Genomic DNA, 25,487 nt, shown 5'->3' with positions numbered 1-25,487 from the left:
TTTTTTATGTACAAATCAATTGGTCAAGATCCAAGAGCAGCATTAATTGGACTAGAAATTATGCTTTGGTGTACAAATTCTCTTTAGGTAAGGAAAAATCAGGGTCCAGTCTAGATAGTGGTGCTGTAGGGACTAAAACTGTTGAATGCACACATTTTCCACATTTGCTGTAGGACTCTTTTTATCATTGTAGTTTTACTTCTTTTGGGTATCCTCTTACCTAAAAGATTAGAATTACTATTTGTCTTTCATTTAAAAATATAGTGTTGAGGTTGATAAGCCATAGGTTCCAGTGAGCAAATCTTGTCTTTATTGAACAGAATTGTAGGAAAGAGCCTTCCAATTCTTCAAAGTAATGACTTTAAAATGATAGGAACAATTTTTCAGCAGGGTCCCCTCTCAGTTAGTGCATTCTGCTTGAAACCACTATTTTAGTCATCAGAAAATGTATAGGTCTTAGACAAACCTGTGTCCTCATTCTAGCTCTCATTGAATTGAGACCTTGACCACATCATTTTACTTTCTGTTCATCTCCCCACCTGTCAGTTGTAGAGAACTTACTGTACATAAGTTTTTAGCCATACTGGGGTATAGTTGACAAATAAAAAGTGCATATTTAAGGTATACTATTAGATGTATTGTTATACATTTAGATTGTGGAATGAGCAGCACAATCAAGTTATTTAACAAATCCATTGTTGCCTATAGTTAGTGTGTTGAGAGCTTTTAGGACTACTAGCTTTGCAGATTTCAAGAATACAGTAGTGCAGTGTTAGCTGAAGTCATTATGCTGTATGTACTTAATTTGATTATCTTAATTTATAATAGAATTCTCAGTTGTCATTGATTAAAATCCAGTAAAACTGCGTTAAGCACATTGGATGTTTATAGACTTATATTAGTTCCTGGAAGAAACAGAATTGAAGGAAAAACCTCAGAGAAAATCAGGACAACTCCAGGGACCTCAAAGACTAGCCAGCATGTGTAATGCTCACTGCAGACAAACTGTTCGTGGAATCTTTGTGTTCTCTTCAGTGTTTCTTCTAAGGCTGTTATTGAACTTGCTTGGACTCCTACTCATCGATGGACTAGCCAGTGCTGCCTGGGTTGCAGACCTCTGCTCCAGGGGCTCTGGGCTAACTTGCATAGCTCTGGTAGACAGAATAACAGTGTTAGAGAACAGTGATGCCACAAGAGGGGGAACTCTGGGGTGGCAGAGGCTCTTCCAGCTAAAGGTGTCAATGGAAAGTAGTTATTAGTACCAGGCATTGTACTTCTGCAGAAGGAGTGTGCTTACTTTGGGACTTTTCACATTTTAGCCACTCTGGGGTAATGAAATTCTCTGGCTTCATTGATGCACCTTTTTTTTTTTTTAATTTTTTTTCTTTGTCTTTTTTGAGACAGGGTTTTGCTGTGCAACTCAGAATGGCCTTGAACTTACCATGTAGCTCAAGCTGGCCTCTAACTCACAGCAGTTTTGCCTCCGTCTCTCAAGTGCTGGCGTCACAGGCAGTCACATCACTTCAGGCCATTGATGCATCTTGACTGTGACTGTCAAAATTTCGTCCTTTTGGGACTGCTAGCAGTACTGGTAGTGAGAAATCAAGAAACTACTAAATGTTTCAATGATAGTATTTCTTTACTGGGGAGAGGTACTAGGTACCTCACTCCTTTTTCAGATCTGGTCAAGCTACATAGAGTAGTGAACTGTGAAGAAAGTTGAATTACTTCCTGGAGATTCTTTTATATCTGCTTTGTTAATACAGAAACATGTTAAATGAAACCAATTATACTGTTATTTTTATTATTGGTAGCCTCTATTTCATACATTCGAAAAGTGCTATTTAATAACAAAACAGTGTAGAGCAGGTAGTATATGAAAACAAGAATTCACCCCATGCAGTTTAAGAGAATGAAAACCTAAAACCAGAACCCCAGCAGACTATGTGTCTGCTCAGAGACCCTTTTCTGCTCATGGATGATGCCTTCTACTGTTCTCATGGTATTGCAGAGGGCAGTTACCTGGCTTTGCCTAAATCACCTATGAAAGCCACACCTTCTTTGATCTTTTTTTTTTGTCTTTTTCATTTTTATCGGTACCGGGGATCGAACTCTCGACTGCCTGTTTGCAACGCAGGTGCTTATGCCGCTGAGCTAAATCCCCAGCCTAAGCCACACCTTCTAACTGTCACATTAGTGAGTGGGTTTTAACATGCGAAGTTGGGACCACAGACATTTCATTCCACAGCAAGTAGGTGCACAAACCCGACACAGTATTTAATATACGCTAGTAATTAAAATGATGCTGTTTTTTGAAGGGAGAACTCATTTGGCCAACCAAAAAGTGTACTTTTGATTTGGAAATCTTACTTTTAAATATTAAGATAATTATCTATGTGACATCCCTTTTGAAATACTTCTCCCACATATGCATTTAAAATTTATTCATAATATGTATTTCATAATGAAGTTTAAAATTTTTGTTTATAGCATAGCTCTTTATTGTGTTTCCCTTCATTATGCATAAAAATTTCTACCACAGGTTTTTTTTTTTTTAAATCGGTACCGGGGATCAAACTCACGACTGCCTGCTTGCAAGGCAGGCGCTTATGCTGCTGAGTTAAATCCCCAGCCCCTCACAGGTTTTTTTTTGATAAAACGTTTAAATCTTTAGCCAGGCATGGTGGTGCATGCCTGTAATCTCAGCACTCAGGAGGCTGATGCAGGGTTGCCATGAGTTTGAGACCAGCCTGGATTACATACTGAGTGAGACCAGCACGAATTTAAGTGAATGTCAAGTTTGAAAGCTATGAATATAAAGCCAGATGTAGTGACTCATGCCTGTAATCCCAGCATTTGGGAGGCAGTCAGGAGGATCGTTGCAAGTTTGAGACCAGCCTGGGCCACAAAGTGAGCTCAAGGCCAGCCTGAACTGCATAGTGAGACCCTTAAAAAAAAAAAAAAAAAAAGCTATTAATGTAAATATTATTGTTAAATTGCCGCCCTTCCCCTTCCCCTCTTCCTTTAGGGTTTCTTTGTGTTCCCCAGGTTAGCCTTGTATTTATGTTCTCAAATAAACTTCCTGGCTAGCCTTCTGAGTAGCTGCAACTGTAGATGGAGGTGTGGGCCACTGTGCTTGATGTGTCTTTCTTGTGCTGTTGTGATTGTTTTTTATTTTGGTGGTACTGAGGATTGAACTCGGGGCCTTTACACTGAGCCACATCCCCCAATCCTTTTTTTTAAATTTTAATTTTGTGGCAGGATACTGCTGAGTTGCCCAAGCTGTTTTCTGACATGAGTTCTTCCTGTCTGACCCTTGCAGAGTGTTTGGATTTATAGGCAGGGGTGCACTATCATGCCTGATTTGCACCTAGCTTAAAATCCAGATCATGAAATGTGTCACATTCTGAAACATTTTCAACTACTGAAAATTTTTAGGTTATTTTTGATGAGATTACCCTTAAAAACAGTATTTTGAAATAAATACAAATTCATGGGAAAATGCAGAGATAACTGTTGTTTCTCCCATTTGAGTTCCTCAGTAGCAACAGTTTCTAGGAGCAGAGTGCAGCATCATCAGTACATGAGTGTATCAACATAGTATTGTAACCCCTGGAGTTGGTATGTTGATGTGATATAATTCAAAGACCTTATTTTGGATAGCAGCAATTTTGCGTACGTTTCTGTGTATGTGTGATGTGTAGTCTTATACATTTTATCATATGTAAATTGATTAAATTATCCCTACAGTTAGGATACTACTTGTTTTGTCATCACAAGGGTCTCTGTTCAGTCCCTTGCTCTTTGCTTGTAGACAACCAACTAAAGCTAGATGCATTAAGCCTTACGAAGTTTGATCATGAGTCGTGGTAAAGCTTTATTACAGTTTGATTTATAAAAACATTTGTGTTTGCAGACGTAATTGCTTTTGGATATCAGTGTTTATTGAACAGTATCCACTTGGCTTACAGTTTTGGTTCATTAAAATTATTGAGTAGCTGGGGATTTAGCCAGTAACATAAGCACCTGCCAGGCAAGCACAAGGTTGTGAGTTCAATCACCGGAACAACAACAACAAAATTATTGAGCAGAGTTATTGCTGTGTTAACTATCTAGTCATCTGTTTTTATCAGCTACAAGTGACTAATAACAAGAACTTGGATAAATCTTTATTTTTCTGCTATTTTTGAACTTTATTTTTGTTCTTGTTTTTGCATCTTTTAATGTACAGTTACCAGTTTTAGATTGGTTGCTTTTCTTTTTTATTGCTTTTTATTTATAACAGTTATGGGTATGTGAGTTTTTAGTGTGGGTATTTACTTTCTCTTTTAATCTCCAGAGTAATTTTTTTCATACTTGGGAGAATCAATATTTAAGAGTTAAACTAAACAATCCCACTTCTTGTCGGCAATACTTCAGTGTTTTATGATTTTAATAACTTTTTGTTTAAGACAGGATATTATTACATAGTTTAGGCTGGCCTTGAACTCACTGCGTAGTTCAAACTGGTTCAGATTCACTGTGGTCCTCCTGTTTCGACCTCCTGAGTGCTGGGATTACAAGTATGTACCACCACGCTTGGTCAATTTTTTTAATGTCTTTAAAAAACTGTAAGTAACATATATTCTACAGTGTATATGCTTCCCCCCCTTTTTTTTTAAAGGAATAAAACCAAACAAAATAAAATAGAATAAAGCCAATCAAAACAGTAAACATAATACAGGACTTCAGAATAAGATAGTAGGTAATCAAACAATGGCTACCATAATGCCTCTTGTTATCTTCAACATAACTGCTTACAACATAAGACATAATAATAAAATCATCAAAACAAAACAGGATAAATCAATCAAAGCAGTGAAAACACAGGGCTTCAAAACAAAATCAATAATGGCTACCTTAATGTATATTTTTAAAATAGCTGCCCATGCCATCAGATATAATAAAATCAAACAAAACAAAACAATAAAACAACAACAACAAAAAACAATGAAAAGGATCTAAATCTTCAAAACAAGATAATAGGAAATTAATGGTGGCTACCACCTTCCCTTTTTAAATGTTTTCTCCCCTTTCATTTTCACTATCTATTGAACTTTTTTTTTTGAGACAGAGTCTTGCTATGCAGTTAGGCTGGCCTTGAGCTCACTTTGTAGCCCAGGCTGGTCCTGAACACACAGTGATCCTTCTCCATCAGCCTCCTGAGTACTGGGATTACAGGTGTGTGCCAACACACCTGGCTTATGTTATACATTATGAATCCCACTAACTCCTTCAGTTTTTTGTACTGCTGAGACAACAAGATGTTCACTCATGTGACTCTGAACCATATCACCCACGAACAAGATCTCAAGTTGCTTCCATTTACCTACAAGAGCCATGGGATTATTCTTCTTTATAGCTAAATAGCTTTCCATTATATAAAAATGCCATGTCTTTCTTATCCATTCTGCAGTTGATGGGAAACTACCCATGCTTTTTTCTGGTTGCCTGTCATATGGAACATTGTTTTCTCTCTTTTGACTTTCTATAAATTTCCTTTGAGTTAAATGTTTCTCGTATACCACATATTGATGGATTTTGTTTCTTGATCTACTCTGCCTGTAATTCTTTTTATTGGTGAACTGAGGCCATCTACATTAAATGGTTATGGCCAAAATGCGAGGACTCATCTCTGCCTTGCTATTTTATTGTCATTGGCTCCCTACTTTAATTACCTTACCTTCAGTTTCCTGGCCTGCTCAGCAATCTTCCTCTGCTGCAGTTCGTGGAACTGTGATCATTTTTATCCCTAGAATGTCCTTCACTATTCTTTGTAGGGTTGGTTTGGCGATTGTGAATTCCTTCAGTTGTTCGTTGTCATGGAAGTATCTTGTTTCTCCATCAGTTTTGACAGATAGTTTTGCAGAGTACATCAGTCTGAGTTGGAAGTAGTTTTCTTGCAGTACTTGAAATGCTTCACTCTAAGCTTTTCTTAACTTGATGTTTTGTGTTGAGAAATCTGTTGTGATTCTGATGGATTTTCCTCTATACGTGATCTGTTTCTTTTCTATAACAGCTTTTAATATTCTGTTCTTGTGCTGAATTTCTGGGATCTTGATTGTTATATGTCTAGGTGTAGATTTATTTTGGTTATGGCTAGCTAGACTTTATATACCTCACTTATCTGTATGTCAGGTCCTATTTCCATGCTTGAGAAGTTATCTGGTATTATGTCAATAGTCTTTTCATGTTATTTTTGTCAGCTCTTGCTTTTTCACTGACATCTATCAGTCTTAAATTATTTCTCTTTGCATCATCTTGCAGCCATTAAATTGTTATTTCTTGGTTCCTTGTTATTTTTAAGACATCTTTCCTTTCATGATCACTAGCTGCAATCCTCTCTTCAAGGTCTGAGAGACTATCTTTAGTTTCTTTCAAGCTGTTTTGCCAGCTTTCAGTGAAGTTTTAAATTTCCTGAATATCTCTTTAAGTCTGTTTCATGCATTACAATTCTTCTCTATATTGTTCATTCAAGATTTCCCTCATTTTGTTATGCTCCTCTCTTTTTTTAAAAATCTGTGTCTTCTTTAGATATGTTCAGCAACTCTTTCATTATGTTTGTCATTTCTTTTTTTACCTGAGATATTATTTCCAATTTGATTTCTTCAGCCCCATAAAGTAGTTTCTTTACTTCAGTTGCCGCCATCCCAAAAATTTCAGGTGGGTGACTTCCAAATTCTCCCATGTTTATTTTTCTGTGCTTTGTTCTGTGTGGGCTGGAGACTAGAGATTGCCTTATGCTCTTTCATTTTGACATTTTCCTGGTTTCCTTTGGGTGAGCCAGTTTTGGGTTCCCAGGTGCTCCTGCATTGGTTAACCGTCCACAGGGTAGGAAAATGAATCAGGCACCCAGGTTTCTCCTGACCTAGGGACCTAGGTTCCTGGGGAGAAAGTAGAGCGTGAGGTTGGCTTCTTCAGACATGTGCAGCTTCTCCGAGGTGTGACTGGCTGGTTCTCCCAGTTCATGCTGGCTACAGGTCTCTGATAGTGGCCATCAGGGTCATGGGGGCAGGGCTGGCCACTTCTCCCAGCCAGCACTGGCTGCCCACATGTGCATGGGGCTGACTGCTAGTACATGGTCTTATGTTACCAGTGAATAAAAGGACCCTTTATGAATACTGTGTGTTTTCTGGTATGGAATTATGATCAAGATATTTACATAAAACCTGAACTGTTGGCCAATTTTATCTGCATAAAGGAACCATGTTCATCAGCAGTAACTTACTGTCCCATTTCTCAGTTGCCTTCCCCTGATCAACCACACTTCTTACTCTCTTTATAGGTTTGCCTGTTCTGGGCATTTCAAATAAACGAACCAGGTATGACATGACCATCTGAGACTAGTGTTTTCAGGCATCATCTGCTATAGTATGGAGCCCTATACTTCATTCCTTTTTAGGAACAGTGACATTCCATTGAATGGCTATGCCATGTTTTGTTTATTCACTAGTCAGTAGGCATTTGAGGTTTTTCTTTACTTGTTAGCTCTTATGAATAATAGTACTATAAATATTAATGTGTTTCTGCTATCATAAATGTTTTCAGTTCTTGAGAGTATATAGAACCTAGGAATGGAATTGGTGGCTCATGGTTGCACAACTTTGACTATACAAAAAAACCCATTAAATTGTGTTCTTTGAAAGGAAGTTAGACTATATGCTTTGATTTGTAACAACTCTAAACATCTTAAGTTTATAACCGCAGACATTTCTTGCCTTTTACATGCCCTGGCTGTGGCTCTATGTTGTGTATCTTCCTATTCTGGGACCTAATTGAAGAAGCCATGCTTGTGCTGGATTTGTGAGTTAAGAGGTTAGGTTGAAATTCACAGTCCTATTTTAAGTTTCTACTCTGCTGTGGTGATGTCTTGTTCGTTCACATTCCTTTGGTGAAATCAAATCACTCAAATAAGGTCAGAGTCAGTGCATGAGGCTGGGGTGTATGCTTTTCTCCCTTCAGAGGCAGCCGATTTACATGGTAATAATTAGAGTGTATAATTCTTTTACAGTGAGGGGTGAATAATTATAATCAAGTCTGTGGCACAAGTAGCTAATGGCTCACTAAGGTGAAGTAAGGGCTGAGTGATACAAGGCAGTCTTTGGGAGCTTGTGCAAGGATGGGCAACGGATGGCAGGTGAATGCAAATGGAGTTGATAGTTGGCCTGAAGCTAAGGAGGAGATGGTGAATTTATGCTTCTGCTAATGAGCATGGTTGTTTTGCTGGTTTTTCAGTAGTCATCTGAGGAGATGAATGAGTAGCTTGGTTTCCACTTGAGGATGTGTTGAAAGAATGAGTGTCAGTGGACATAGGAGTATGAGCAGAGGAACCATGTAGTCTGTGGCATGTGTGGTACTTGTTTTGCTTTTAAGACAAAAGATGTTAATGTATGAGTTGTTTTTTCTAAACTAACACCTCAGTATTCGGGTTTAATTACAGGGTTGGCACTTTGCAATAAATAAGTGGGTTTCGGGTTGCAGTTTGGGCACTCATCTCTAAAAGGTTCGCCATCACTGATATAGTCTGAGTAGGAAGGGAAGTGAGTGCTGGAGGGAGCTTATGCTTATGTGAGTGGAATAACCCCAAAGTGATAGAGAGTGAATAGATGCGAGACTGTTTTGAATAGAGATACTGAATTTTAGGAGTTTAGATTTAGGTAATAAGTGCACAATTTGCTGTTTTTAATTGAAAGGAAGAGACAATACAAGTTATCTACAATGAAGAGTTGTGAGACTTGGGTTAAGGGGTATGGTCTCCTGAATTGTTGTATTCAACATGACATTTTATCATTCCCTGCTTTACAGTTTTGTCCATGTTCTCACTGTTATTTCTGCAGTGTTTGCCCTGTGTGTGGTCACTCAGTAGATCATGCTAGGAAGATGGGACCAGTGCAGTAAGTGGCCATTTACATGGTTGGCAGTTACGCCAGCTTTGGGCTGAGTTCTGGTGGGCCTGTTGACCTACATCCTGTCAGGTAACTTTTGCACAAGGGACTAGGCTCCTTGCAGCATGGAAGCTCAGGTTCACAGGTTGTCCCAAGACAGAATGTAGTACAGATGCTGAAATTCAGGCAGCGACCTGGAAATCAGCACCATATTCCACCTCAGTTTGTCAAAAGGACCTGAGTCGATCTGGATTCTGGATGAGGAGAAAGCACCCTGTCCTAGTTACTTACTTCATTGTAGCTGTGACGAAATACCTGACATGTATGGCTTGCATCAGGATCAGTTTATTTTGGCTCACATTTCAGTCTTTAGTTGACTGGCTCCAAGGCAGGATAGCACTGGCCACAAAGCTGGAGTGAAGGGAGTGGCAGAGAAGGGGAAACCCTGCTGGACCAGGCAACTAGTAACCCTCTTCTGACCAGGGATGAGTACCATAATCTAGGCAGCTTCTGAAGCCCTGCTTCTGTGAGTGTGTGAGGCTGTGAGGGGAATGTCTAGATACAAATCATCACACTCCCTATCTTGATAAAGTGTCAGAGAATCTCTGACCACCTTCAATCCATTATGTTTGGCACCTAATTTGACACTAGCAAAGTTCAGACCTTATGCTGTGGACCAAAGCTTCATACGAATTTCCCCCTCTATTCTATGGATTGAAACCAAAGCCTTCATACTGAGCTACATCCCCACCTTTTAAAAAATTTTTTTTATTTTGAGACAGTGTTGTACAAAGTCACAGAGTTGCCAATGCTGGCCTCAAACTTGGCTTCCCAGAGTGCTGAATTACAGGGATGCACCACTATACCTGGCTTACACTCATTATTAAGTTGTCCAATGTATTGGGTTGGGGGGGGGTCTCAATATGTAATGCAGGCTGGCCTTGAACTCACTTGTGTAGCCCAGACTGTCCTTGAACTCACTGTGATTCTCCTGCCTCTTGTCTTCCAAATTCTGGGATTACAGTCATACACTACCACACCTGGCTCAGGATGTTGATGTTCCTGAGTTTTATCATCAAGTCACTGCAGAAGATCCTGAGTTTAGAATCTCTCTGATGGCTATACTTAGGGACAGAGGGGCAGAGTTTGCATATGCTCTTCAGGTCACCTTGCATTACCTTTTTTTTGATACTCACTATGTAGAGCCCAGGTAAGTCCCGAAGTTGCTGCAGCCCTCCTACTTTAGCCTCCTGAATAGTGGGATTACAGGCATGCACCATCATGCCCAGCCCACCTCATGTTACCTGAGTTGAAATTTAAGCAGTTACAGTCACTTCTGTGTGGTGGCATCTGATTAGAATTCTTTCTAGTCAGATACTTGTGGTGGGAAGGTATTTGAAAATTGAGGGCTTCTAAATGTTAATGGTAGGTCATTTGTTAGGTTTTAAAATTTTATAAATTAGCTGGGGATTTAGCTCAGTGGCTTAAGTGCCTGCCTGGCAAGCATGAGGTTGTGAGTTCGATCCCCAGCACCAAAAAATAAATAAATAAATAGAATTTTATAAATTGTCCTTAATAAACATTTATTGAAGCATTTGAGGTTTTTTAGTTTGATTTTTGATTGGTGCCAGTGGGAGGCTGGCACGTATACACAACACATCTTAATTCTTTCATCTCTCCCCATTTCTCTTTCCCTACCCACCTTGCCCTCCCTTTCCCTCTATCTCTTGATCTCCTTCCATTTGACAGAGCTATGTCTCCCTAATTTCTTATATTAGACATGCCATCTACTATTTAAGCTGATGTGTCTAAATTACTTCACCTAACAGTCTCAAGTTGTAGCCGTTTTCTTACAAGTGACTCAGTTTATTTTTTATGGCAGAGTACTACACTGCACTGACCATGTGTGAACAACACATTTTCTTTAATCATTTATCCGTTTGTAAAAATGATTTTTGGTGGTGCTAGGAAAAGAACCATAGACTTTGTGTATGCCTTGTGGCCTTGTGTTTGTATGCTAGGCCAGTGAATATCAATGTTTGCTTGTTTTTTTAATACTGGGAATTGAAACCTGGTCCTTTACACTGAGCTAAGTCCTCAGACTTTTTTATTTTTCATTTGGAGACAAGGTCTTGGTAAGTCTTTAAATCACCTAGACTTGGACTTGAACTTGTCCTGCCTCAGGCTCCCGAAGTGCTGGGGTAGTACATCTGGGCCAGAATACCCCGGTATTATCAGTGCTTTTGATTAAAAACTCTGCTTGAATTCTTTTCTTTTTTTTTTTTTTTTTTTTTTGAGACAGAGTCTCATTAGATAGTCTAGGCCCTCAACTTCAAGATCTTCCTTCCTCAGCCACTCACATGCTGGAATGCCTGACACACACCACCTTTCCCAACTTGAGTTAACTTTTGATATCCTTTTATACATAGTGTTTCTCATTCAGGTTTGACCAAAGACTTGTGTCATGAGTTAAAAATTGAGCTTCTTGGGCTATTCCAATGGAGATTCTTGATTAAGTAGGCCAGCAACAGGATCCTTTGTGTTTCTAAGAAGTGAGTTTAGGAGCAGGCAGATACTGGAAAAACACATTAACAGCTATTTTGTAACAAAATGAGCCTGAGACAACAGATGGTCTTGCTACAGATAAATAATTTCAAGTAATTTTTATAGAAAAATTGAATTTGCATCTTCCAGTATAGGAAGAGGTTGACAAAGGACGTGAAACAATTAGTTCAGTTGTAATTTTCCTAGAACAAAGGTACATGTTAGTATTGATTAGAAATAAATTGTGGATTTGTTAAAATAACAGATTATATCTGTATCAGTATGTTTGTTGTGAGGCTTACATGGATCTGAGAGCGCTTGAATTCCAAAGAACTCTATTTAAAGTTTTATTTTCAGGACATGTAATATCATCACATTTTTATGACGTAATATTTTAGACTAAACAAGTTAAAACTTTTACTGATACATACATTTTATTTTCTGGACTTTTGACCTTTTAACTTAAGATAAACGACTGTTTATGCTGTGCTAGAAAATGATATACCTTAAAGGAAAATCTTTTTTTTTTTTTGTCTTTTTCATTTTTATCGGTACCGGGGATCGAACTCATGACTGCCTGCTTGCAAGGCAGGTACTTATGCCGCTGAGCTAAATCCCCAGCCCCAAGAAAATCATATTACAGTGCAACTTTTTTCTGTTTAAGTTCCAGTTTTGTAGTACTTTATGCAATGATATACAGAATTACTTAGTAGCATTTTAAAAACCACCAGTGTCAGACTTTGTTCCCAGAGATTCTGATTTAAGAAGTCTGGTGAGGGTGATCTTTACTCTGCCTCTAAGGCTCAGAACCCCAGCCTTAGACTGTTGACATTTGAAGAGGTGTGATCACAGATTTTTGCAAATCACAAATTTCATAGACCTTTTTATTTAATAAGAGTAATTAATGATTGATTTATAGTGAGAAAGAACAAAGCAGGATGGTAATGAGACATTAAATGGGCTGGGTTAGTGACTCCACACTACATACCATCTTACTTCCATACCCAGGCCCACTATGGTGAATTTTGGAGCATTGTTTTGAAAAGCAGTAATAATGAATAACACTTTGTGATATTATCAGGGTTTTTCTTCCTTTGTCTTAGCTCCAGCCTGATGTCAAGAAGACCGTATTTGACCTTCTTTCTGTTTTATCTTGTAAAATGCAGTGAAACTAAAGTGGAGAATTGAGCAGAGCCATGAATGCCAGCATTTCTTATTTTTTTTTAGTTTAAAGCACCACAAAGCTTGGGTTGAGGATTAATACAAAAATATTTAGAGATCTTTTTCCCCATTCCACCAGCATTTGTGATTATTTTGTTTTAGAATGAGCAAACTTTTTTTTTTTATGAAATAGATTTTTTTCTAGGGTAATATGCTTAGTTTATGAAGAAAAAAATTTAAATGGATACTGTCTGACATCTGAGGAAGAAATATTAAGACATCAAGGGGGATTTAGACTAGAACATTGTTTTCCAATTGTAATATATTGTCACCTAAAGGTTTAAAGTTTTATTTAAAATAGTAGTGCCCTAAGTAAAGGAGAAATCAGTTTTGTTAAAAAAAAAAAAAAACTTTGTTACCAATAGCAACATGAATTTATAGTTTCCTTGCTGTAAAACAGAACAGTAAGTTGTTAGTAAATTTCTTGTTAGTTCTCAACTGAAATACTCACATAGGACTCTTATTTCTGTCTTACCCTGTTAGGTGTAAAGATTTCACTCTGTGTTACTGGAATCCCTATTGGATGCTGCCCTCTGATGTTTGTGGAATGAACTGCTTTTGGGAAGCGGCATTTAGGTAGGCACTTAGTATTTAATCAGTAGATCAGTGTAGGTAAGATAGTAAGTAATAAAAGCTTTGACTGTAACAATATATAAGTGTTTCTTTTTCTGTAATTTAATATCATACAAATAAACAATACATTTTCTGATTGGGTTTTCTGTTTGTTTTATAGTTACCACTGCTTTTTAGTACTTTCTACATATAAATGCTTTAAAATATTTTTATATGTTATTAAGATAAACTGTTCTTAGGCGAGTTTATGATCTAATTTATGATACATATATTTATCTAATTTAAAGCTGGTGGACTGAAAGAAACATTTTGTTGGTGGATAGGAAAGTGTGGAAGTATTAGTTGTTAGATTGAATATTGGAATGGAAAGGTTAAAATATGTATTTATCTTTACAAATTTATAAAGAAGCAAATGACATGACATTATTTCTTGGTTACTAAATAGTTTGGCTTTGTTGCTTCTGGTTAAATGAGGCACTGGACCAGCTTTTTAGGTTCCTTCTTGCTCTGATATTTAGTAAGAACTATGTCGTAGGGGTGAGATCAGGCAGTGACTCTGAGATGTTGGGTCTCCCTGGGATGGTGGCAGGGGAGTGTGTAGCCAGTCGGAAGCCTGAAATGCCCTTTCCAAAAGTAATTTTTTTTGCAAGTCATCCATCTTAATGATTGATTTAAATTCTAATTCTTTCATTCTGTGCACTATGCTGAATGTTAATTATCAGATTATTGAGTCAGGTTGATGTGGTTTCATCCTTGTGTGGTGCTACTATCGTAAATGTTTACAGTAATTGACATTACAATAGAAGCAGAGCAAGTTGTACCTGTAAGGAGTCCCTCTTACAGCTTCAGGGAAGACTTCAGGGAAGGCTTCCTGAACGAGAGATTAACCAGGTTCAAGGACAGGAGGTCAAGGGCTCCAGGTAGGAAGAATTACAATTAATTTTTAATTTTAAACTGTTATTTTAAACTAATGATAGTATTCATAGGGTACAGTGTTTGATACATGTGTCTGGTGTGGAAGGATTATATCACGTTAGTTACTATTTCCATCACCTCACATATTTATCTTTGTAGTGAGAACATGTAAAATCTTTTCCTTTAGCAATTTTGAAATAGACATTATTGTTAACGATGGTCATTTTGCTGTGTCATGAATTTTGAAAATGTGTTCCTTCTGTCTGGAATTTTGTACCCTGTGCTACTTCCCTCTGGTAACCCCTGTTCTACCATTCTACTCTCTTAGAGCTGCATTCTTTTTTTCTTTTCTTTTTTTTTCTTTTTCTTTTTTTTTTTTTTTTTTTTTTTTTTGTCTTTTTGAGGCAGATACTTTCTACATATAAATGCTTTAAAATATTTGCTATGCATTTGAGGCTGGCCTTGAGCTCCCTTTGTAGAAACGGTCCTCCTGCCTCAGCCTCCTTCGTGCTAGGATTACAGGCATGCACCACCATGCCCGGCTAAGTGCTGCATTCTTGTAGTCCTGGCTGGTCTTGAACTCACAGCAGTCCTGCCCCAGCCTCCTGAGTGCTGAGATCACTGGCATATGCCACTATGCTTGACTCTTAAGAGCTGTGTTCTTCGTATCTGTTTGTAATATATATGTTGAAATTCTTGTGTTCTTGCTACATTACTCATCCCATGAACAAATTACAGGATAATTGAAATTAGGTGTTTTAATTATATCCTATTGCTGTGGAAAAGAATTAAGATTGAAACATTACTATGGGTCATTCCAAGTATAATTATTCCAACTGTTTAAAAACTTTTAAAGATGTAAAATGATCAAGGAATGATACATATACCAATTCCACAAAACAAATGTTAACTATGACATAACTATGATATATCACAAATGTACACTTTACAACAAAAAACAAATCAAGATCTGAACAAATGGAAAAATACACCATTCTATAGGATGGGAAAACAGTGACATCAAGGTGACAGTTATCTTTCAACACAATACCAATTTCATATACTTGAAAAAAAGAAAATTTGGTTCAGCTGTAAAAAGAAAAGATAATTTTGGCTTTCAATTTCCTTATAATTTTGGGAAATTAGGACTCCATGTTTTTCATTCTTATGAAAATTTGCTAATGAATATTGAGTGTCTGCAGACACCTTGTATCTTGCAACATAAATTTAACTGGAACATGGGTAAACTTGAACACTTTTGTATGGTCCGATTTCTTTATTCTGATATAGAAGAACCAGACATTTTGGCAAATTATAGCATGAATAATCATAATCTTCCTTCCTCCTTCAAGACTATTCCAGGGATCCAGGTGCAGAGGTGCATACCTGTAATCTCAGCACTCTGGGAGACTGAGGCAGTAGGTGATGAGTTCAAACCCAGCCTGGACAAGTTAGTGACTTAGCAAGACACTGTCTCAACGTATAGAATTAAAGAGGGCTGGGTATGTACCTCAGTGTGAGGTTCCAGTCCCTAGACCCAAAAGAAGGAGAAGAAGGAGAAATTCCCATGACTGCCTATTATCTCTCATGTCACATTATTCCTGTTATCAGGGGACCTTATTTTAGCTTGCAGCATTTTCCCCCTCATTTTTGGAAATTAAATAATTTCTATCTGCATTTACTGAGTCTTCTGTTTGCTCTTGTCTCTCCTGACTATTTTGTCCTTAAACCAAGTCAAACACAAACTACCCACACGAATATGCTTTCAGCTCTTTCTTAGGTATCATCTGTTTATTCTTTCTCTTCACCAGGAAACTTCTTGTAAAAGTACTCACCTTGTGTTTTATATGCAACACATGAAAGCTATATTAAAAAATTCAAATATTTGTTGAAAAGAATGAATTATATCACTGAGTTGTTTTCTAGAAATTACGTGGGTATGGATTTAAACCTGTGTCACCTTCTGGGATCACTATAACCTTTTGCATTACTGGCAGCTATCATTTCACCACTTACTAAGGCACTATTTCATTGAATTGCTGTTTCTACTGAGTTTTAAATGCTTATTTTGTGAACTCTTAGAGTAGTATGCTCCATTTGTGCCATTGATATTTTCCTAATTTGTTTCTTTTTAATTTCATTATGAAAACTCTTAATTTTAATCTTGTTATAAAATATTTTGTTTTAATAGACTAATTTTTCTAAGACTTGAACTTTTAAAAGAACAGTTTTTAAAATATTTAAATCTTCCTCTTTGTGGTAGGAATTGATTTTTGGATTGTTGGATTCTGTGGTCAAAAGTGAATTTAATGTTAAGCAGTATTGTTTTCCATGCTCTTATACCAGTTTTAAGAGATACATTTTTATGGATTATTTTAATTTATACTATGTAAGTTAGTGTTTTTGTTTCATGTTGGATTTTTATGTTTATATTTATATTTTTAGATTTATGGTTTATGTTTTTGCATAAAATCTTAACAGTTTCTTAAGTATTTCAAAAGTGATTTATGTTCAACTTGTCAAAGTAGTTAATAGAATTCAACACTTTTTTTAAAGTTCTCATTTGGACCTCTAATAGATACTGTGACACAATGTTTTGATCAGCAGCGGGGTTTAGAAGTGGTTTTCATGTGTTGTATGAAAGGAGAGAAGGTTAGCACTGCCCTTGACAAGGATGGAAGAGGTCCTTGGGCCTGACAACACGTATACGGTCAAGGCATTCCCACCTACTTCATGGCATCTAACCACTGTTTTTTGTCTACTTTGTATGCTTAATTTTGTAACTTGATCAACTATTTCTAAGATAACAATATGTAATATATTAACTAGTGATTTCTTACTCTTTTTTTTTTTTACTTGTACCCTTTTACTGTTTTGTTTTTCTTTAAATAAAATCAGAAGTGTTTTTCATGAACAAAATTCCCATTTTTTTTTTTTGTATTTTAGCTAAAGAACACAACTTTTTATACTGAGAGAGGAAAATTTTTTTAAAGTCATTAAGGAAGTTATTGTGTTTCAAAACAGTTTTCCAGTTTGTTCAACTACAGAATTTTCATTGATGGAGCCAGATGTAGTGCATGCCTATAATCCCAGCTGAGGCAGGAGGATTACAAGTAGGAGCCCAACCTGGAAAATTTAGTAATTTAGGGAGACCCTGCTTCAGAATAGAGGGTAAGAAAGGTCTGGGGACATAGCTAAGTGCAGAAGCCCTAAGTTCAATCACTATGGGGAATGGCTTAGGGAGGGGGAATACATTCATGGTAGTTATTTTTTGTTGGCGAGATTATTAGAAATTTAAATCTGTGTAGTCTGACTATATTTTCATTAACATGCTATTCTAAATATTATGTTTTATTTTTATGGAGTTCAGCTTAATAACAGACTAGCAAGACACACTGAAATATATTTATGCTATTTTAAAGAAAATACCAGGAACCAGTTTTGAAGCTTGCTGAGGATTGCTGTGAGTTCAAGGTCAGCTTGAGCTGCGTAGTGAGAACCTGTCTCACTGATTCCTATATAGCAGAAATATACTTAAAATAAAGAGGATATTCTATGGCTTACAAATGCATTAGTAGTATCATTATGAGACTTTGTTATTGAAAACATTCTTTGTGGACTTTTTTCCTGATTTTCCCCATTCAACTCTTTACTTCCTCAAGGCTCACATCTGTAGTTTGTAATAGCACATTGTGCCCTTGTCCAGACTAATAGTAATGTTTTGACATATTTTTTCTTTTGGTGCCTGCTAAATCTTTTGATAAACAGCTGCAGCCATGATATACCCCTGAATACAAAATACACATATTTAGCATGTATCTAAAAATAGGGATGTTTTCTAGTATGACTATAATAAAATTGTTAACTCAAATTGTTTAGCACTGATAGATTGTATATTCCTGTGTGCATTTTCTTATTTTCTTGTTCAGTCCTTCAAGTGTTTTTCTTATCATTCAGGGCAGTGAAGGGTTACACTGCATTTAGTTGTTGGATCTAGGTTAAGCCCTTTATTCTAGAACTGTACCTTACCCCACTCCTTTTGATAATGGGAGAAAGGTGGTAATACTGTCTTTTGTGACTCGATACATATTTTTTTCCTTCAGCAGAATGCCCCCTAATTTGAATTTGCCTGTCTTAATGATTAGATTCAGAATTTTGGTAGGTTTGCTGTAGACCTGTTTTTTAGGTATTCTATCAGGACTTGGCTAATGTCATGCTTAACACTATTGTTTGCCACATAGTTAAGGTGATGTTCTCCAATTTCCACACTGTAATAGCATCTTTACCCCCTTATGTGGGAAAATACTTTGTTTTCATATGGTTTTAAATCTAGGTTATTACAAAGATGATTGCAAAACAATGATTTTTGTGATTCCTTCTTCTGTGTTTATTGGTTAGTGTTCATCTTTAAAAATGAGTTCTCTCCCTTTACACTGTTATTTTAGATTCATGGATTCATTTTATTAATGTAATCTGTGGCTCATTACTGTCACACTTCTGGTGCTCAGGTTATGCCACATTTTATCATGAGAACCTTCTGGTAATGTTCTGAGTTATCTGAAAGATTTCTCCTACTCTTACAGAAAAACAGGTTTGACTTTGAACTGTCCTTTTGGATAGCATTTCTTTCAATCCATGGAAACTTTAGTTCATACTGTGATTAAAATATAGTACATTTTTACAGTCTCTGACAAGATTACACCATTAGTTGGGGCTAAAATTAGCTGAATGACTGAATCTCTGACTTTTGAAAAGATTGTAGTTTCTAATTCCTGTGTACAGAAGCTTACTTTAGATTTCTTTGAGCTGCAACTGATTTTTCTGTCAGTGGGACTTAGAGACAAAAGAGTTAGCCACAGATATCTTTCAAGTATGTTTCCTTTTGTCAGTTTAAGTGCTGGAGTCTGTACCATGTGTAATGCTTTTATTAGAAAGGAACACTGAAGAGAAAAGCAAATTTAATGTGATTGACAGTGTTCCTGTAACAATAGGTAAAAAGAACTCTGAAAGTGTGGCTAAAGTGACTCTTGCTAAAATGTCTGGAAAAATCCCCAAAACGAGTTTTTGATGGATTTATTTTCCTCTTGAAGAACATTTTGCTTTTTGCCTTCAAATTTATTATAATCCTTATCTCTGCATATAGAGAATTCTATGGAAAACAACCTAGGAGTGATACAGTTTATTTTTAAAATTGTTTTGACTCTTGACCCTCTGTGGTAGAGGGTCTCATTATTGGCCAGGTTAGCATCCTGAGCCTAGGATATTTTCGAGCATGAGGTTTCCATGGAGGCATTTCTGCCACCTGGGAAGTGGGTGGTGCAGGCAGTGACTAGGAAGGGAAGCCACACAGTTTCCTTGCAGTTGTGGGGTTCTCAATTGCCTTTTCCTTAACTCGTGTCACAGTGGTGGGGGATGAGCTGGAATTGCGCTCCCTCAACAGAGCTAGAAAAGCATTTGCTTTCTCTGAGGCTTGGAAAGGAGGGGAAGGCATGGAAGGTGCCGCGGAGCACAGAGGAACTGCTCCCAAGTGCTGTGAGTGGGAGACAGTGAAGGCTGAGAAGACCCCGCTGTGCTCTGCTGCTGCTCCGTGTTGGACCTGAGTCCTCAGGAAGCCCAGCTCCATCACTGGGATGTGGTAGATTTTCTTCCACGAAGATGTGACAGTGTTCTGCTCATATATTTTCGATCCTGTTTATAAATGTTTGTATCTTGCTAACTATTTAGTAGAAGGAACTGAATATGTGTCACTGAAAATAAAAGTGTGTAAAGAGAATTTCTTGTAAAGCAGCATGGTGTACAGCCAGATTTTATTGAAGTACTTACGGATGAAATGACTGACTTGCATCAAAGTGACCTGTTGGTTGGTAGATGATGCAGGAAGGGTTTTAGTTGACATAAGAATATGTTAACTTTTTTTAAAAAATATGAGTGGAAAACTTTCAAGTCAGTGCTACTTTATTTCTCAAGAGGTTTTCAGAGAGCATGAGGCTCTTCTGCTCCAAGGTGTCCAGTAGGAGTCATGAGTTACTCTTCTCCCATGTGGCCAGTGGTGCTGCTCTTGGGAGAGTTGACAGCATGGTCCTTTTTTATGTGCAGTGGGATTCCTAGTGAGGAACATTGGCTGAGAAAGACTGGTTGCTAGTATAGAAATACATGATTAATTCAGCATAGTGTTTTGTAATTTGGTATAGTTTTGCTTCTTAAATAGAAGTTTTAACTTCTATTTACAAACATGGGGAAAATACCACATTGTATAAACATGTGCTAAAGCCGTTAGAAAATGTGTTTTTCTTTTCTATTAGATATAGTCTGAAAATACAGCCTGTTGAGAAAATGCACCTTGCCGTGGTTGCCTGTGGTGAAAGACTGGAAGAAACTATGACCATGTTAAAGTCAGCTCTCATTTTTAGCATCAAACCTCTTCAATTCCACATTTTTGCTGAAGATCAACTGCATGATAGCTTTAAAGCAAGAGTAAGTATTTTTAGAGAGTTAGTTAAGGCTGGAGAATTGAACATTTAATTGTGCTTTAATAGAATGTTATATTATTACATTGATCCAAAAATGTATATTATGTCACTCTGCCCTCATAGGGTGGAGAGTGCTTCTTGTGACATTTCCCTCTTGAGTCTAGATCTAGAGCATAAGAAAAAGATCTGTTTTTTGCTAGTAACAAGCAATTTAAAAGTTCTTTCTCAAGCAGGAACATTTTATTTTACTGACTGTTGTTCCAGGATGTTTTGATTGAGAAGTAATCAAGATAAAAGTTTCTTTCTCATATACAAGTAGGCACAGTTAGTTACATGGCGGTGTTCACCCTGTGGGACTGTTTCATTGATTGTGGCAGAGCTATTTCCTTCCTCTCCCTCCTCCTTTTTTTTCCCCTCCCTTCCCTCCTCTTGCTTTATGCTGAGAGTTAAACCCAAGGCCTAGTGCGTGCTAGGGACTGCTTTATTACTGAGCTGCATCCCCAGCACAGCTGAGCTCGTTTCCAACATGAGGCTTCGGCCTCATGGTACAGACAGCTACTCATAATCCTGCCATTACATCCATATTCAGTTTATCCTAAGAGAAGGGCAGCCCCTTCTTCTTTAAGGAAACTTTCCACAAGTGATGACCTTAGTCCCATGACCGTACCTTGCTGTTAGTGAGGATAGAGATATACTTTTTAACCAGGGTAGTTTGTAACCTCCTTAACAACAAAAAAGTTTCCAAGTTTTTTTAAAGTTCACTTTGGATGTTGAGGGAAAAATATAACTTACGATCTCAGATTAGCCAAAATCTTTCATTTTTTGAAGTAGAGAGGTTTATTTACATTTTAAAAATATTTCTAGTTTGTGTTTTTAATATTTTTGGAATTTTGTTCCTTTATATAAATTTTTATAAAATTATAAAGGAATTAATTTTATTCTAGAGGTTGAAAGAGTAGTAATAGGCTGCTACTTACTGTGAAAGTCTTTAAAAATATAATAAAAAATAAAATATTGTTTCATTTTAGGTGCAGCCTTTGTACTATAGTTTTCAATTCTTTGACTTTAATAATCAACACTAACAAAACTGGATTTTGCTTTTGATGGATAATTATCAAATATTTGGTAGAATATGGTTTTTTTTGTCTTTTTCGTTTTTATCAGTACTAGGGATCGAACTCACGACTGCCTGCTTGCAAGGCAGGTGCTTATTGCCGCTGAGCTAAATCCATAGGCCCTAGAATATATTTTTAATACTAAAAAGTAACCTACCGTATTAGGTGACAAATGTCAAAGGTTTTTGTTTTTGTTTTTTTTTATTTTTAAGACAGAGTCTCATTGCAATTCAGGCTTGCCTTGAATTCACTGTGTAGCCCAGGCTAGTCTTGAACTCATGGTAATCTTCCTGCTTCAGCTTCCTGAGTGCTGGGATTACAGGCGTGCACCACTGTATCTGGCCTAAAAGTTTCATTTTGAAGTTGATATTAAAATGGTATTTAAGTGAGTAAGTCAGGAAGGAAACTAAAAGTGCTAGTCTTTTAAAACAATAGAGACACTAAAGCAGAGTGTTGGGGGAAAGGTATTCCTTTCAACTATGTTGTCGATGTCCGCTCCCGGCCGGCAGGAAGGACACACGACAAAGCCTGGCAGTGGACAACCTTTTCTTTTATTTTTCTTCTCCGTACAGCCTGCCCTGGGATCGCTCCCAGCCGAAGCCTCCTCTGGTCCGCTCCCCGCGGCTCCTTCTGGGCTTCTACTTCCGGGCTTCTTCTTCCCCCCCAGGGGTGGCACCAGTATATATACGGATACAGTGTCCAATCATGTTAAAGTAAGCAAGGCAAGCTGATTGGCTAACATCATCAGTTGCCAGGCAGACTATATTGTTGAGCGGGTTGCTTACGCGGTAAGCAGGAAACTAACGTGCTCGATGGGAGGGGTAATCTACCTCAGGCTTTACTCTTTACTACAGGCCTCACGTCCGCCAAGTGAGGCGACCGGGCTCGGGGCTGCGGCTCCCAACATCTCCCCCTTTTTTATTTTTTATGAATGTGCGCATCGTAGCCCTTCCTGGACTGGGTGCAGAGGCTTATGCCCTATGCGTAGGCCCACCGTAGGTCCTTGGCTTAGACCCTGGTCGGCCGTCCCATGGTCTGTCAAGGCCCTGAGGCCCTCGTCCTTTTTCTAGGGCCAGGCACAAACTGGACGGAACCTGGATGCACACAAGCTTGCACTCATTTCCTCTCCGTAAAGAAATCCCCTCGGAGAGAAATTTAGACCTGGGCAGCGTCTAACAGTCCAGCGGCTTACGTGCAGGATGGGGTAGGGCCTGGCTTAGGTTGAGTCGCACCGGGGGAGTACGCTCTTACCCGTCATTGACTCTCCTACCCAGCTATGTCATAATTTTTTAGAGGAGGAGTGTGGGAAGCTCACCGTCCCTAGACTCGGTCGTAGGCTAGGCGAGCGAGCCATGCATATGCCTGAGGATCTTCTTGTCCATTTCGGGCTACCGCTATTTTTATTCATCTTGTTGGTTGGTCTGTGATGGATCTCCGGTAGGGCAGGTCTGATCTTCAGTCGAGGGCTTTGTCGCCCGTGTCAGTCTCTCCGGTACCCACAGTGGTTCTCGTCCCGATTCCTGTGGGAAAACACAAACCGCGCCTCGGTTCCAGCTGACCACTGGATCCGGGCCCATCCATTGTCCTGTCAGGACATCTTTCCACTTCACCCACCCTTTATGGTTGGGGGAAGGGTTGCAGTGCTCCACGGCTGGGGAGCAATTATCATTATTTAAATTTAAAAAATTGTGTGTGAATAGTGCCATGGATAATCGTGCCTTTGGGGCCAGGCCTTGGCCTACTCCCCCTTTTTGTTTTTGTAAAATTTTTTTGAGGCTTTTATGAGCCCTCTCAATGATTTTTTGACCTTGGGGATTGTATGGGATACCATGTTTTAATTGAACCTCTATCATTTTGTAGAACTCATTGAAGGCTTTGCCTATATAGGCTGGTCCATTATCAGTTTTTAATATTTTTGGTTTGCCCCATGCGGCCCAAGCCGCCAGGCAATGATTGATCACATTAGACACTTTTTCACCTGTTTCTGCTGTTGCAAATATGACGTGAGAACAGGTGTCTGTGGAAACATGAACATATTTAAGAGTCCCAAACTCCTGTATATGTGTGATGTCCATCTGCCAAACATCACCAGGGATCAAACCTCGAGGGTTTACTCCCATCGGTATGGCAGGTTTGTATGTGGCACAGGAGTCACATAGTCGCACGATATCTCGTGCATCTGCTCTGGAAACATGGAAATGGTTTGCTAGTGTCCTGGCATTGACATGAAACTTATCATGGAAGGCACGGGCTCGCTCGATTGGTGTTAGTAAGGTAAAAATCCATAACGGGCGAGTGGCAGTATCAGCAGCCGCATTCCCCTGTGCCATAGGCCCTGGCAGGGATGTATGTGCTCTTATGTGGGTGGTGAAGACCTTATGGTGTTTGTTCTGAAGCAATGTCTGGATAGACAGGAACAGCCCAGCCACTGTGGAAGTGGATCTAATTAAACCGGCAGTCTCAAGCACTTGCATAGCATTGCTTAGCATTGCTAGAATCGGAGACAATATTAATGGCTTCTGAGAACCGTTCAAGAATCATTTTAACGATCTGCAGTTTCACCACCTGAGGCTGATCAGGTTTAAATTGTATGGTAACCGGGGGCTTGCCTAGGATCACATAGGCGCCTATCCCCGTCTTGGAGCCATCTGTGTATATTGTAGTTGCTGGGACTAATGGCTCAGAGGCAGTAACCTTTGGAAAAATTATAGGGTGCTGAGTGACAAATGACAAGATAGGGTCTTTAGGGTATTGATTGTTTATATCCCCATGGAAAACACATCTCAGAATGGCCCATGTATCTATGCAGGCAGCCAGGGTCTTGATCTGGCTGGCGGCATAGGGTACTCGGATGGCTTGTGGTCCTGAGCCAAAATGTTGGACAGCTCTATCATGCGCTTCAAGGGCCAATGAAGCGACTGCCTCCGGGTAATGCTCTATGACTTTTGCAGGTGAGACCTTAGGGTGTATCCACAGTAATGGTCCTTTCTGCCAAATCACCGCTGTGGGCTGTAGACTAGTCTGTAGCAAACAGACATCAAAGGGTCGCCCTGGTTCAATTCTGTGTAAGGTAGCCCCACCTAAGGCTTTTTCCACTCTCTGTAAGGCAGCTCTTGCCTCAGGAGTGAGCCTCCTGTGGGAGGCTATATCTGGGTCTCCCTTCAGAAGGTCGAACAGGGGTTTGAGATCTGAACCCGGTATATGTAAATATGGCCTAATCCAATTAATGTCTCCCAATAGCTTCTGCATGTCACCTAGGGTCCTAACGCCATCCGTCCTAATGGTGACCTTCTGTATAAGTCTGGAGGCGACACTGAGGTCCACACCTGCTGACCCAGGGGTGGCCCTTGTTGAAGGCTGCCATCCTGAGCTGTCCTGTCTCTGGGGCGGGGGCCCGCCTGTGAAGGGGGCCCCCTCTGGCCGTTTTTTGGCCCTCCAGCATCTCGTCCACAAATACGGCCGCCCTGAGCATCAAAGACCGACCTACACTCCTCAGCTTTGTGTGATCCCCTCTTGCATCGCCCACAAACATATGGTTCTTCATTCCTAGGGCGAGGCCTAGCATCTGCATTGTTTGGGCAATGACGTTTAATGTGTCCTGGCTCCCCGCAGGCAAAACACCCTTTAGCCTTACATTCCCCTTCTAACCCGCGAGGTCCCCTCTGCTGTACAGCCGCGGCCAGGAGAGCAGCCACTCCCGAGTTGGAGAGCGGCCCCCCTATCTC

At 38.9% G+C, this 25,487-nt stretch overlaps 1 protein-coding gene and 1 non-coding gene across 3 annotated transcripts in view; both read left to right on the top strand.

Annotated features, from left to right (window-relative positions):
- Window positions 1–25,487, top strand: part of Gxylt1 (glucoside xylosyltransferase 1) — a 66,616-nt gene that overhangs the window by 2,802 nt on the left and 38,327 nt on the right. Inside the window, exons 2-3 of one of the 2 annotated variants that reach the window (XM_003475859.5) lie at window positions 13,173–13,265; window positions 20,480–20,651. In XM_003475859.5, coding sequence (XP_003475907.1) covers window positions 13,173–13,265; window positions 20,480–20,651 — 265 coding nt within the window. The remainder of the gene's footprint in view (window positions 1–13,172; window positions 13,266–20,479; window positions 20,652–25,487) is intronic. The other variant, XM_003475860.5, reaches the window with a different exon arrangement.
- On the top strand, window positions 16,808–16,933 carry LOC111753335 (U6atac minor spliceosomal RNA). The gene has a single exon (XR_002788150.1). It is a non-coding gene; the product is annotated as a U6atac minor spliceosomal RNA (small nuclear RNA).

The sequence above is a fragment of the Cavia porcellus genome, unplaced genomic scaffold (genome assembly GCF_034190915.1).
Source record: "Cavia porcellus strain 051 isolate PalLab524CR breed Dunkin Hartley unplaced genomic scaffold, mCavPor4.1 scaffold_8, whole genome shotgun sequence".
Lineage (NCBI taxonomy): Eukaryota > Metazoa > Chordata > Mammalia > Rodentia > Caviidae > Cavia > Cavia porcellus.
The sequence above is the reverse complement of the archived record's forward strand: the minus strand, read 5'-3'. Positions and strand labels throughout refer to the sequence as shown.